The sequence below is a fragment of the Talpa occidentalis genome, unplaced genomic scaffold (assembly GCF_014898055.3).
Source record: "Talpa occidentalis isolate TD23 unplaced genomic scaffold, MPIMG_talOcc4v2.1 talOcc4.15, whole genome shotgun sequence".
NCBI classification, from domain to species: Eukaryota; Metazoa; Chordata; class Mammalia; order Eulipotyphla; family Talpidae; genus Talpa; species Talpa occidentalis.
The window spans coordinates 14507111-14520923 of NW_023601543.1; the positions used below are offsets into that span (position 1 = coordinate 14507111).

Below are 13813 nucleotides of genomic sequence, written 5' to 3' on the forward strand. Positions count from 1 at the left end.
CTTTTATTATCAAAACCAAAAAAATCAAATACATGGGAATAAATCTAACAAAAGAGGTAAAGGACCTATACAAAGAAAACTATAAAACACTCTTAAAAGAAATAGAAGAAAACACAAAGAAATGGAAAGACATCCCCTGCTCATGGATTGGAAGAATAAACATTATTAAAATGGCCATCCTACCAAAAGCAATACACAGATTCACTGCTATTCCAATAAAAATTTCAATGTCATTCTTCAAAGAAATAGAACAATTATTGATGAAATTCATATGGGATCACCAAAAACCCCGAATAGCCAAAGCTCTCCTGAAAAAAAAAAAAAAAGAAGGGAATGGAGGCATCACACAGCCAGACTTCAAACTATACTACAAAGCCATAATCATCAAAACTGCATGGTATTGGAACAAGAGCAGACACACAGACCAATGGAATTGAATAGAAAATACAGAAATAAACCCACAGATTTATGGTTAACTAATCTTTGACAAAGGAGCAAATAATATGCAATGGAGCAAAGAAAGTTTGTTCAATAAATGGTGCTGGGAAAACTGGGTCGCTACATGCAAAAGAATGAAGCTTGACTACTACCTAACACCATGCACAAAAATCAACTCAAAATGGATTAAAAAATTAGACATAAGACCTGAAACCATAAAATCAATAGAAAGAAATATAGGCGAAACACTACATGATATGCACATCAAAGACATCTTTACAGACACATCACCCAGCAGTGACAGTGAAGGCAAAGATAAACAGCTGGGACCACATCAAATTAAAGAGCTTCTGCACAGCAAAAGAGACAATAACCAAAACAAAGAGAAACTCCACCGACCGGGAGAACATTTTTGCACACAACACTCATGATAAAGGACTGATCACAAAAATCTACAAAGAGCTGATGAGACTCAACAAAAACAAAGAAAATAATCCAGTCAAAAAATGGGCAGAAGAGCTAAAAAGAAACTTCTCTGAAGAAATGCAAATGGCCAACAGGCATATGAAAAAATGTTCAACATCACTTGTAATCAGGGAAATGTAAATCAAAACTACTATGAGATACCATCTTACACCAGTGAGAATGGCGCATGTTAAAAAAACTAGCAACAACAAATGTTGGCGAGGTTGTGGAGAAAAAGGAACTCTCCTGCACTGCTGGTGGGAGTGCAAACTGGTCCAACCACTATGGAGAGCTGTGTGGAGATTTCTGGACCTACTAAACATAGAGCTTCCATATGATCCAGCAATTCCACTCCTAGGTATTTATCCAAAGGACACAGAAACATCCATTCCAAAGAGCACCTGCATGCCTATGTTTATAGCAGCACTATTTACAATAGTTAAGCTTTGGAAACAACCCAAATGCCCAAAAATAGATGACTGGATCAAGAAGATGTGGTGCATATACACCATGGAATATTACTCAGCATTCAAAAAAGATAAACACATGCAATTTGCAGCAACATGGATGGAGCTGGAAGGGATCATGCTTAGCGAAATAAGCCAGAAAGAAAAAGAAAAATACCGGATGGTCTCACTCATAGCAGGAATCTAGAAAACTTAAATAAGGGACCAGGAAAAAGAATAACTATAAGAAAGAAAATATCAAAATCAACAAACAACTATGAACCAGAGACACTCTATGGGGAGTGGGGGGTGGGGAAAGGAGAGATTGGGGTCAAAATAAGGGGGTTGTAATTGTATAGGGAATATAAAAATAAAATTTAAATAAATAAAAAAAGGCTCTAAGTCTCTAAGTATTGCTTCCATTTCCAAAATTGTAAGAACCTAGACCACTGCTCCAAAGGATGTGGTTCCCATGGCCCGTCAACTTGCAAACGTTGTTGGCATGTTCTTCATTTTCCTACCTCCTTGCCAGCTGCTCAGTTGGATGCTACATTCAACTTTGGCCTGTGTCTACAACATACACGAAGGGGCCTCCCTTCTAGGGCTTCATTAATAGCCTTCAGCATCTGCTCACATTCCAAGCATCAAGTACTAAATCCAGAGAGGGACTGGCATATGGCTTCATTGTTCTACTTGTGGAAAATGAAAAGCATAGGAATGAGGCCTCAACAACTGAACTTCACGCTTCCAGTCACTGCTGGAACACCTTCCCCCCCCCAAAAAAAAAAAGAAAACCTGAAATAGCTCCTTTCATTTGCATATGTGTGTGTCTCATGCACACACACACACACATTTGTGAGTAATACATAGCAAAAATATGCAAGTAATCACATCAAATATACATCAATATGGTAATGGTTACCGTGAGAAATGGAATTGGGAAAGAGAATGAAGAACTTCCACTTTTTGTACTATATAGGTCTTTCTGGATTGTTTGAAATTTTTTTGGTAACAATTACAAAATCCTTTTATTATTAAAACCAAAAAGTAAACACACACACACACACAGAGAGAGAGAGAAAAGTCAGTGAGAGTTCAAAGTATTTAAAATTGTTGCCTCCAGATCATAGGGTTAGAGAAGGTCTTTCACCTCTTTGGACATTGTGCATATTTATACATTTTAAATGGTTGGATTATGGGAATGTTTTCTTTTTAATATAAGCCTATGGCATTTTTAAACTTTTAAATTATATTTAAAAGCTGTAGTTACAGAAAAGTGTTCTAGATCTCATGAATGTTGCTTATTTCTTGGTACTCCCATGCGCTAGTGGTATGCTTTTAAATATTAACAATTTTCATTTTGTTTTTTCATCACCATTGAAAGATTTGGGTTATAAATAACTCATAGTTACATGAATCTTGGCCTGATAGGAAAGAGCAGAGGAGTGAAGCATACACTTGCCCTATGTCTCAGTGATATACTCATCCTAACAGTGAATGGGCACCACCTTAGGCCTGGCAATGGGTTTGCTTCATGGCCAAATGTCCCCCAGCAAGTACTGCTACTCGGAATACCTCCCAGCTCCATCCGCCCCTCCCAACGCTCCCCACACCCCAACATCAGGATTGATTTGGCTTGAAAACAAGGAGGAAAAAGCTCCCTGGCCATTTCCTCTAAAACCATCATAGGGCCTCCCTCGTGGCACAAGGGGTCAAGCACTGCACTATGAAGCAATTCTCAGCCTCTGCAGCACGAGTTCGATCCTCGGCCAGGGAGAGCCCACATGGTGCGCCAGACCTCTCCTGTCTCGCCTGCTGCTCCTCTCAGCAGTGTCTTCGGCCTGTTCTGCTCCCCACTCTGTCTCTGGTGAATCCTCTCACCCTCCCGTGCCTCTGGCCTCTTGTATAAATAAAAATTAAATCTTTTAAAAAAAATCTTGGCTCATTGAAGATAATAAATGACAACTCTTAAAAAAATAGAAAAAAAAAATCAGATGGAAGCTTCTTTGACTCCTTTTTCTCCAAACTTTATATGGTACTTGATGAGCGTCCGCCCTCTAGTGACTCCATCAATGACTTACAAGTCAATAGGCACCTTAAGTCAGAACATACTAACTTGAGCCATATTAATTTTTCCTTTAAAGGTTAAAAAAGGAAAAGGACCTACCTGATTTTAAGTTTAAAAAAAATCACTCTCCTTTGAAAGGTGATACCATCAAGTTCAGTTTACTTTGATAATTCCCTCTGTGCAATATAAAAGAAGTCTATCCAATGTTAGTGTCTTGGAGGGATGACTTCATGAATTATTTATTTTGTTCTTGTTTATAATAAACATGCATCACCTTTTATTTTTAAACGCTACAAGCAGATAGAAAACTAGAGATAATATCCTAACAAAGACTCTAGAATGGAAACATTTATTTCAGTGATTTTAATTATTTTCTATTTTGAAACCTACAGAAAAGTTACAAGAATAATTCAATGAGCTTTTTTTCCAATTGCCAAATTGATATCCCAAGCTCTTTAGCATTTAATATGCGCAACGATATTTTCCTACATATCCACAACATAACCATGAAAATTTTCAGACTGCATTTATGTGCTGCCAGTTATCTCAATAATGTCCCATGATGACTGATAATCCATGTCTGGCTGTCCACACAGTCACCCTCATCACTATACTCGTTCTCCAAAGGGCAGGCTGTTGTTGGCTGAATTGTATCCCCAGAAAAGGGAAAACTTCTGTTGAAGTTCTCACCCCTCAGTGTTTCACAATGTAATCTTATTTGGAAATATGGTCATTACAGAAGTAATATATTAAGTTAAAATAAGTTAATTCCAGAGTAAAGTGGTCCTCTAATCCAACATGATTGCTCTCTTTGTAAGAAGCTGACCACATGAAGACAGTCACACTAGGAAGATTTTCTGTGCCAATGAAAGCAGAGATTGGCGTTAGGCAGCTGCCAGCCAACGAACAGCAGATTGCCTTCAAGCCACCAGAAGCTAGGAAGATTCAAGGAAGGACTCCACTGCAGGTTTCAGAGGGAGTATGGTCCCACTAACCCATTGATTTCAGAGTTTTAGCTCCTAAGACTATAACTCAAGAATTTCTTGTTGTTTTAAGCTACACGCTTTGTGTTAGAGCACACTTTTGTTAGAGGAGCCTGGGAAAACTAATGCTGGCTCTGACATACCATGGTGCCTTGCATGTCGCTGACTCCCTTGGCCGACTCATGCTCTGAAAGCCCATGCTCGACCACACTCCACGTAAACACCCTAATTCACCCGCTTGCACTCTGACAAGCCACATTAGAAAGTCCACAAATGTGGGTGCCCTCTTCTCTCCTCCTAGGTTCTGCTTCTTACACCATATCAGTCCCATGGGGGAACAGTCCTTTCCACTCTCCGCAAACTGATTCCACTCCAGGGTGCCTTCATGCTTGGCTTTTCCCTTATTCCAGTTAAGCACGCCCACCCAGAACAGCTCCTCTCCACGGACACCTACCTTCCTCTGCACCACATGATGACTCCAAAAGAGATGGGGAGCAAAGGAAAGGGAAAAGGAACAGGGAAGGGTGAAAGAAGAGACAGACTTGGTTTTGAGAAGTAAAATATGAAAGATGAAGTTGAAGTCTCCTTTGTATTCCTCTATGATCTCATTCACCTTTATTTCTGCCCAAGGATATTGCTATCCTATGTCTATATTTCTCCTTTTCATGTAGGACTTTCTGCTACTACTGTATATCTATATGATTATCCATAAACATAATTCAAACTACAAATAATGTATATCATTCTGCAGCTTACTGGGTTTTGCTCAATACTGTGGTGTTAAAGTGCATGTTGTTAATATATGCAGCGCCAAGTCTTTCACTTAAACTGCAGTATAGGCATATGTATTGCATAATTTTTATTTATTCCATTTTCTATTGATAGGCATTCAATAAGTCCCACTGGCATCTGTAGTTTCTGATGAAAAACACTATCATTCACATTGGTGGTTCCCTATAAGTAATGTGTCATTTATCTCTCACTGCTTTCAAGAATGTTTTATCCTTAGTTTTTAGTTTAATTATGGTGTGTCTTGGGTTTGTTTTTTCAGGAGGTTTGCTCAGCTTCTCAAACCTGTTGATTTACATCTTTCTTCAAATTGGTTTATCTTCAGCCGATATTTCTTTGAATATTCTATCAGCTATACTGTCTTCCACCTTCACTTCAGGGAATCTGATGATACATATCAAAAATGAGACACATACGAGTATTATTTCTCTAAAGTCTATTTTCTTTCTGTGGTTCAGATTGGGTGAATTCTATTGATGTGTCTGCAATTTCATCTCCATTCTGTTATTGAGCCCATCCAACCAGTATTTTTTTTCTAATTTCCGTTATTATATTTTTCAGTTCGGCAATTTCCATTTAGTTCTTTCCACTTGTACTTCTTTGCTGATAATTTTCTCTTCTCTTGTTTCAAGAAAATTTGTAATTGCTTGTAGAAGCATTCTTTGAGGAATGTCTTAAAATCATTGTCAGATAACTCCAACATCTGATTCATCGCAGCACTGTTACCTTTTTCAATTTGTGATTTTCCAGGATCTTGGTGTGATAAAAAAATTTCTATTTGAACCTGGACATTTTAGGTATTACATTTTTAAGGTCTGGATTTTATTTATGTCTTCTGCTTTAGTAGGCCTCCACTGACATTGCTATAGCAAGCAAATGAGGGGAAGGACTCTGCATTATTAATATCAGGTTGGAGAGGGGGTCCCCCAGGCCTTCTCTGACAGCACTTTAGCAAACAGGGGGGAATGGTGTCTTATTACTCTCAAATGGTGTTGAAAATCCACGCTTCCTATATGGCTTCCATTGCCACTGAGGAGAGAAAAGGGGCAGGGGCGGGGGAGGAGGGAGATGATTGTTACTGCCTGGTAAAGATGAAAGGTTCAGCTTTTCAGCAGTCAGTTTCTCTGACACTACCCTGGCAGGGAAGGTTGGGCATCTTACTACAGTTTATTACAGAGTGGAATGCTAGATGCCCCACTCAGCTTTAGCTGCTGTGGGTAGGGATGGAGCCACACTTTTGTCTGTGGTGTTGGCTGGATTGAGCAGTTATTGTCTAAGAATTTTCTATCTTTCTAGGCGGCCCTTTTCCTGGTCCTTTGGCTGAACAGAGTAGGCTTTACTTGGGATTCTTTTTGTTTGCACTCACTGGCTTTTCTGGGTTACCAATTTCTCCAGTGTTCAGTCTAGGATATAGGAGGCAAAAAATATATAAGGAAGTTGTCTCAGGTTTTAAGGTCCCTCATTGGCCTTCCTTCTCTTTCAGAGAAGATATTGTATTCTTCTTATGTTTGCTGTATATATAAAGTGCAAGGTCTAGCTGTACTTAATGGAGGGAATAAGGAAAAGTTTATTCTACACTACCTTAGCAGAAGTCCTCATCTTTTAGTTATCAACTTCTTGTTTATTTCCCTTATGATCTGCATTAAGCTCCTAGTGCTGCCGTTAACATTCCCCAAAACTAGGTGGCTTAAAACAACAAAAATACATTGTATCATACTTAACACTGCAGAATTGTACACTTAAAATGTTTTTTTTTTTTAAAATATATTTATTTATTTATTTATTTATTTATACAAACACTGGGCACAGTCAGAAGCATGGGAGGATGAGAGAACTCACCAGAGCCAGAGCAGGGAACACAGCAGGCAGACTGACGAAACACACTGCTGAGAGGAGCAGTGGGCATGGCAGGAGAGGTCTGCGTGCCATGTGGGACCCTCGCTGGTGGCCGGGGATCGAACCCGGCGCTGCAGAGGCTGTGGGCAGCTTTGCAGCCCAGCGCTCAACTCCTGTGCCACCAGGGGAGGTCCTGTACACTTAAAATATTTAAGATGGTACATTTTATGTTATGTGTTGTTTTAGCACAATAAAAGCATGTATTTAAAAACAACATTAAAAAACATGGGGACAAAGCACAAACTGGACAGTCAGGTGCAGTCTCAGCCCTTATTGTGTTTACAGTTGTAAACTAAGGTGCCCCTCTCCATAATCCCAACTAAAGACTGTAAGACAAGGGTGAGGATGTGAACTGCTCCTATCCTTTAAAGAACCTGCCTAGGAAAAATGTTGTCTTTGTGAAAAAAGAAGTGTTTTTGGAAACTTCTGCCTCAAGACAAGTCACTTACTTCAAAGAATGTCAACTCCGATGTAACATGGCTAAAACTCCCAGTTCCCAGAAGATAAAGCTCTAAATAAAGAGGGTAAATTTTAGAAGTCTTCTCCGTGTTCCTTAATGCATAAACATCAAATAGGTACATTAGCCAGACACCTGCCCAGATCCTTGAAATGTTTCCTGTGCAAATTGTGTAAAATCCTCATTGAAAAGCTCAAAGTTCGGGCAGATTGCCCAGAGCTATCTGGAGGCTGTTTCTGGGCTCAACTCCTGAGTCTTTATTCTTTAATAAACTCACTTAATTTTTGCTTGCCTCAAATTATTTAAGTCAACAGTCTAGTGAGCTCCTTGGTGGCAGGGTCTATATTCTATTCACTGTTGTATCCTCAGCACTCCACAAAGTGTCTGACATAAAATATGGTCTCAAAAAAAAATGTTGGCTAGCCAAATGAGAAGGTAGAAAGAAATAGAAGAATGGGAGGGAGAGAAGTCAGATATAGATGGAGATGAAATAGCCTAGGTTAATTAAACAGCAAGCTTGAGGGAAGGAGATGATTTGTTTTAACAACCTGGGAGTTACCTAGCCTTCTGCTTTAAAGCTGCAGCTGGCAGAGCAGTTACCTTGCACCCAGCTTCTAACAGATGGATTGTATCATAGCTAGCAGTAATCATTTAACATATTGTTTTAACAACCTTGAGACATCCTACCAGATTAACAAATAGTCACATTTTCACAGTGTGTTCCATCTTGGTGCCAAACCTTAACAAAAGTTACCATATATTTTGGTCAAAGTTGCTTGAACAATTAATTGTCATGCCATATTCTGGAAGATAGATGGGTAGTTAGCCAGGGCCTCGACCAAAATGTGACCTTAGGCTGATAGCATGTTAGAGCATACACTCCTAGGTGGAGATTTTGGATGCCAACAAGTCACGTAAAGTATGAAGAACCACACAGCTCTTCTATGGAAGCCCCAATATAGCCTTGGCCCCAAATACTTCAGTGTTGCTTTCCTTTACCTCATCCTGGTAGAATGGCAATTTTATTTTCTTTAAAGATTTATTTATTTATGCACCTGAGAGCTGGGGTACAGGCCAGAGGTGAGAGGGTGAGAGGTTTCACCAGAGACAGAGCAGGGAGCAGAACAGACGGATTGACTGAAATACACTGCTGAGGTGAGCAGCAGTCGAGATAGGAGAGGTCTGCCACGCCATGTGGGTTGCTCCCTCGCTGGCCGGGTATCGAACTTGTGCTGCACAGGCTGCAGATAGCTTCACAGTGCTGTGCTTAACACCTTGCACCACCAGGGAGGCCCCTAGACTGGTGATTTTAAAAGCCCTTTTTCAATTCTTCTGGGGAGTCAACTTGGGAAACTTTGTTTTTCAACCCTGACTCCTGTACGTTAGAGTGTAAGTGTAACAACGCCTTGTCTAGATTCCCTCTGTCTTCCCTTCTTGTTAAATTCTTTTACAAGGAGTTAGAAACTGCAAGGAGAACCTTGAGTTCTGTAACAGAGAACCCAAGACAAGAAAAAGGAAGATGAGGGAGGAAATCTTTGAGCCCTGAAAAAATACCAGCGTGCCGTAAGCGGGACCTTGGGATCGGCATGCCTAGGAGAAAGTGGATCCCGGCACAGTGTCTACAAAGGCGGCAGATGTGGAAAGCCAGGGCATTGGCACTAGTACAACTCATTGACACGAGCTGAAAAGAAAGCATAGCTGCTGAAGTCAGCTAACCACTGACAAAGGTTGATACACTATGGTTTAGTTTAAACCAGTGGTGTTGATCTCAGAGAGATTAAAAAAAAAAAAAAAAGCTCAATTGTGAATCTCACACCTAGCTTTCTAGATACCTTTCCCAATTCCGCGGCACTTGAACCGCGAAGCTTGGGTTCTACGCATGCGCCAAAGGCTCATGGAAACAACGCGAGAGGTCGCCGCTCCCCTCCTCTTCTTGGAGGGCGACGCCAGTTACTGGAGGCGCCTTTTGAACACGTCACACGCCTGGCCGTAATGCGCCATTGTGGGGGGCGTGGCTTAAGGACGCGTTACCCTGGCGACCACTTTGTTGTCCTCGGCCAGACTCCTGTTGGACGTCCAGCTGTAAGGTGGTGCGTGAAGAATAGAGGTGAACACGGTTTTGCTGCTCCAGCCCCCGGCCCCCCTGGGGGCTGACGGGCGGCCATGGAGCTGTACCTCAGTAACTGCAGTAAGACTGCTCAGGCCGCAGCCAGTAAAGCGGCTGCCAGCAGCCTAAATGCCAAGAAGGAACAGTGCGAAACCGTGAGTGGCTGCCGATCCGCCGTCCTTTTCATCCTGATCTCTGGGCGGGATCTTGGGCTGCCAGAAGGAGCAGCGGGGCGGAGATCTCAGAAATGGGGAGGGGAAAAGGGCGGGTTCATGATGCCTCAACATCCATCTCCTAGGCCCAGGGCAACTAATGGCTAAGACTGCCTCTGGCGAGCCTCTCATTGGGTGGGGCCCAGAAAGAGGGTTGGTGACTTGGGTGAGCTGGGAGGGCTTTGTTGTCAGCGGGACGGGTTCTTTCCACCCCGAGTGTGATTCTTGGTTTAGTTTGGAAGTATTACTCCGTGGAAGTGTGGGTAGGTTGGTCTACACTAAATGAATAGTTCCTGAAGAAAAAACAAACTTTCTAATTTTATTTGACAGAGCTCGCCCAAAAAACCCGTTCCAGAAGTTCCAGAAGTAGGAGCTGCTAATCTTTTAGATCTTCCTCTTGGCGTCAAATTTCCTGTTATCCCAGGAAGCAATAATGTATTCTATACTACAAATTTAAGTGAAAAGGTAAACTAGGTTTTAATAGTGCTTAACTGACTTTATCCCTTTCAGCTTGATGTTAAGCTTGAAATACTGCTATGAATTGCTTGGAGTCAACTTCAACGTCACCCGCCAGATAAATGAGTAAAAGTGTGTAGTGTCATTATTCCCTCACCCTTTCTTTTAGTTTCAATGAGCAGTCTAAACGTTTCAACAAATTGATTTTTAAAAGTGTGATTGCTTTCATTTTGCATGTGTAATATTTTTTAATCTGTATTTACAGCTTTATCAACCTTCTTATGATTTTAACCTGTCTGATCCTTATTGTCAACTTTTGGAAACCAACTACAAAAGCCTGCACGATCCTCACTTAAAATCATACTATAGGCGTAAAGATATCCTGAGAAGATTAAAGAAAGATGGCTACATCACCAGCAATAATAAAGTGCGTTGCAGCCTGTTTCCTATTAACTAGCAAAAGCCTAGGGACTTGATAGACACTGGCTTCTGTACTTCACTGAGAGCCTATATTAACTTTTAGTTGAGCAATAAAGGGTACCTAATAGAAAACAAAATGAATTACTATGTATTTGGGTAAAGAGAACTCGTGCAGCTATTATTTCTAAATGAACCTGCTCTAGTTCCCACTTGAACTTTCCTCATCAAATGATTTGACACACATATCCTAATTTAAATATTTTCTCCTTGGTGCAGTGTCTTTCCTCTGGCTCTAAAGGTAATAATGGCACTGAATACCTGTCAAGGAATATTTCTTATACCTTTGAGAAGCCTAGAGACAAAAGGAAACCCAGTAGAATATAGCATGATAGAATAAATTCTTTGGGTGGGGTTAAATGACATTATTCTCTTGCTGTTTTAATAACAAATTCATTAGGAATAATAAAGACCTGATTATCCATATTATTGAACTAACATTATTCAAATAGAAATTTCCTGGTGATATAGCAATTACAGAAAGGTACTATCTTCTAAATTGTTACCAAAATATGCTATTATTACTCTTGATGGCAAAATTGTTACAAAAATGAATGTTCTTATAATGCTCTTCTCTAGAAAGTTTTCTGACTGTTACAACTTTCTATATATTTGAGTTTTGTGTTATGTTTTCATAGGTTGTATGTACCTTGAAGGAACTGAATAAATACCGGCATTATCTGACCAGTTTAAAATTAGACTTTGAAAGAAATTATATAAGAGAACAGGTAAGTTAAATGCTTAAATTTGTCTTATTTGGGGCCTGTAAGTTTTTATGTAGGATTTGAAAGAAAGATTTGGTCTTCTGCAGAATATCTTCTAACCTAGAAGTAGACCTAGAAGTATAAAGGTAACAAATAAGCTACCTATAGATCTATAAGAGATAAACATGAGACCTTTGCCTTTCATTTGGAGAATTTTTCCATTGTCTGGAATGGAGCCACCCTAGACTTAAATGCAGGTTAACAGAATTAACCACTTGTAAAATATTGCAAGTTTCCCAAGCCCTCAATGAGAAGGCATATCAAAGGGTAGGTTTATCTCTGACCAGTATAAAAACTCCAATTCTCTTTTTCCTCTCAGAAAAATATTGAAAAAGAAGTAAATAAATACTATGAAACCAAGAGAGCCTCTAAACCTGGAAAGTCACAGTTCCACGAATGGTTGTTACAGGACCGTGCACGAGCAAACCCAGAGCAAGAGCTATTATTAAAGAACAGGTATGATCAAAGTTATGCAGATTTTACAGACATGTTGTGGGCCCCAGAAAGTTGTAAATGTACTAGGAAGAACTGAAAGCAGGGTAAAATAATTAGACACTATTGAACTCCCTATTCTTCAACATGGAAAGAAACGAAAGGAGGTGAAACAGTAACAGTTTGGGAGTTTTTGATACCCAGGTTAGGGAGGAGAGTTTCTACCTGAGAATTTGGAGTCTCTAGGAGCCTAAGAGGTAAGCCAAACTGAGATTTGAAGGAAAAGTCCAAAAGCAAAAATCCCCAAGGTCAGGAAACCCAAGTCCATGGTAACAGGAGAGCTCATTTTAGACTTTAAAGTTTTAAGGAAATTACTGCAAGGTGGAAGTGGGAGAGTTGATATAACTTTATCTGATGCTAATATAAACAGGTGGTATTCCCAGCCATGTATGTTCATTCATTCAGCTATTACCCTTACACATTCAGTGTTATCTTTGGGAGGACAAGTCCATGCCCCAGGTGACAAAGACATCAGTTAGGGTACTTTCTCTTTCTTCATGGGGCCACTTTCCCATCACCTGGCTTTTATATTCCATGGACTCATGTCATGATACATCAGATTACATACTTATCCAATAGCTCCAGCCTGGTCATCTGCAGACCTATATGCGGGTCTGCAGGAGAGGTCATTCAAGGACTTGGGAATTATATAGAAGCCCACTAATTTTTAAAGGCAGTTGTTGTTTTTTGAAGTCAGTCCTTAGGTTGATTTTTGCCGTCATTGGAAACTTATTCCCAAAACAACCAAGTTATAAATAATCTCCTGTAAGATGTTTTTAAACTGTTCTACATTTAACCACAGTAGCAGAGAGACTTACTTTTATAACAGAGAGTATGGTAACCTGAGTAGTGTGGTGAGTTGGTAGACCAGGCTAGCTTAAAGTTCCCTGAAAAACTGTATTTCCTGTAGTTCATACAGAAGCAACCCAAGGTAGTTTGGGGATATCAAAGTAGATAACAGGGGAAACACTCCATTTATCTTCATTTCTATTTACACTTTTATTTAGGTATGTAGATATGATTGATAAAGAACTACTCAAAGCTGAGCACATTGCGGAAAGTCAAAGTACAGGCCGTATCAAAAAAGAAGAAAAACGACTTCGAGAGCATATTAGAAAAAAACTTAATCTCCGTAAAAAAATTGAAACGGTGAGAAGCACTGAATGGTGGTTATTCATAAACATTTCTAGCATACCCACTATATTACCTGAAGTTACTTCAGCTCTAAAAATAAATCATTGTTAAAAACAGTAATCATCTTGAATATAATTAACCACTGCTAATCTTTCATCACTGTTATAATAGACCAGTTTTTACTTAACATAGTAAGATTGATAGCACAAATAATATATCTGTTGAATTACAGTCAGAGCTCATTTGGTCTTAGTTTTAGAATTTAACTCTAGCAAGAAAATAATGGCTCCATTCTCACTCTTCGAAGTTCAGAGAAGGCTTTTTGTTTAGCTTCTCTGTCAAAATGCATTTAAGGACAGCATGTTACATATGCTACACACCCCATAGTCTATAAGACAAAACCCTCTTGCCAGAATCTTTTTAGATCCACCTTTGGAGCCAGGCTTATTCTTGAATTAAGTTTCCAGTAGCAAAATAGTTTCCTTCCATTTGGCATTCATTGCACCCACCAACACATTCCCAATAAAAAACAGGAAAATATGCCCATTCTAAAGCCAGTAAAGGATTTTCATTATCGTTGACCAAATTTCCTTTAGGCCCTTGAGTTGATCTAATTTGCTTATTCACAA

At 39.8% G+C, this 13813-nt stretch overlaps 1 protein-coding gene across 1 annotated transcript in view; it reads left to right on the forward strand.

Annotated features, from left to right (window-relative positions):
• The first annotated feature begins 9558 nt into the window (after window positions 1-9558).
• The window catches only part of LOC119245898 (fibrous sheath-interacting protein 2-like), a 59869-nt gene continuing 55614 nt past the window's right edge, over window positions 9559-13813 (forward strand). Inside the window, exons 1-6 of the mRNA XM_054695561.1 lie at window positions 9559-9804; window positions 10192-10326; window positions 10583-10744; window positions 11433-11522; window positions 11878-12014; window positions 13058-13199. Coding sequence (XP_054551536.1) covers window positions 9706-9804; window positions 10192-10326; window positions 10583-10744; window positions 11433-11522; window positions 11878-12014; window positions 13058-13199 — 765 coding nt within the window. The 5' untranslated portion in view covers window positions 9559-9705. The remainder of the gene's footprint in view (window positions 9805-10191; window positions 10327-10582; window positions 10745-11432; window positions 11523-11877; window positions 12015-13057; window positions 13200-13813) is intronic.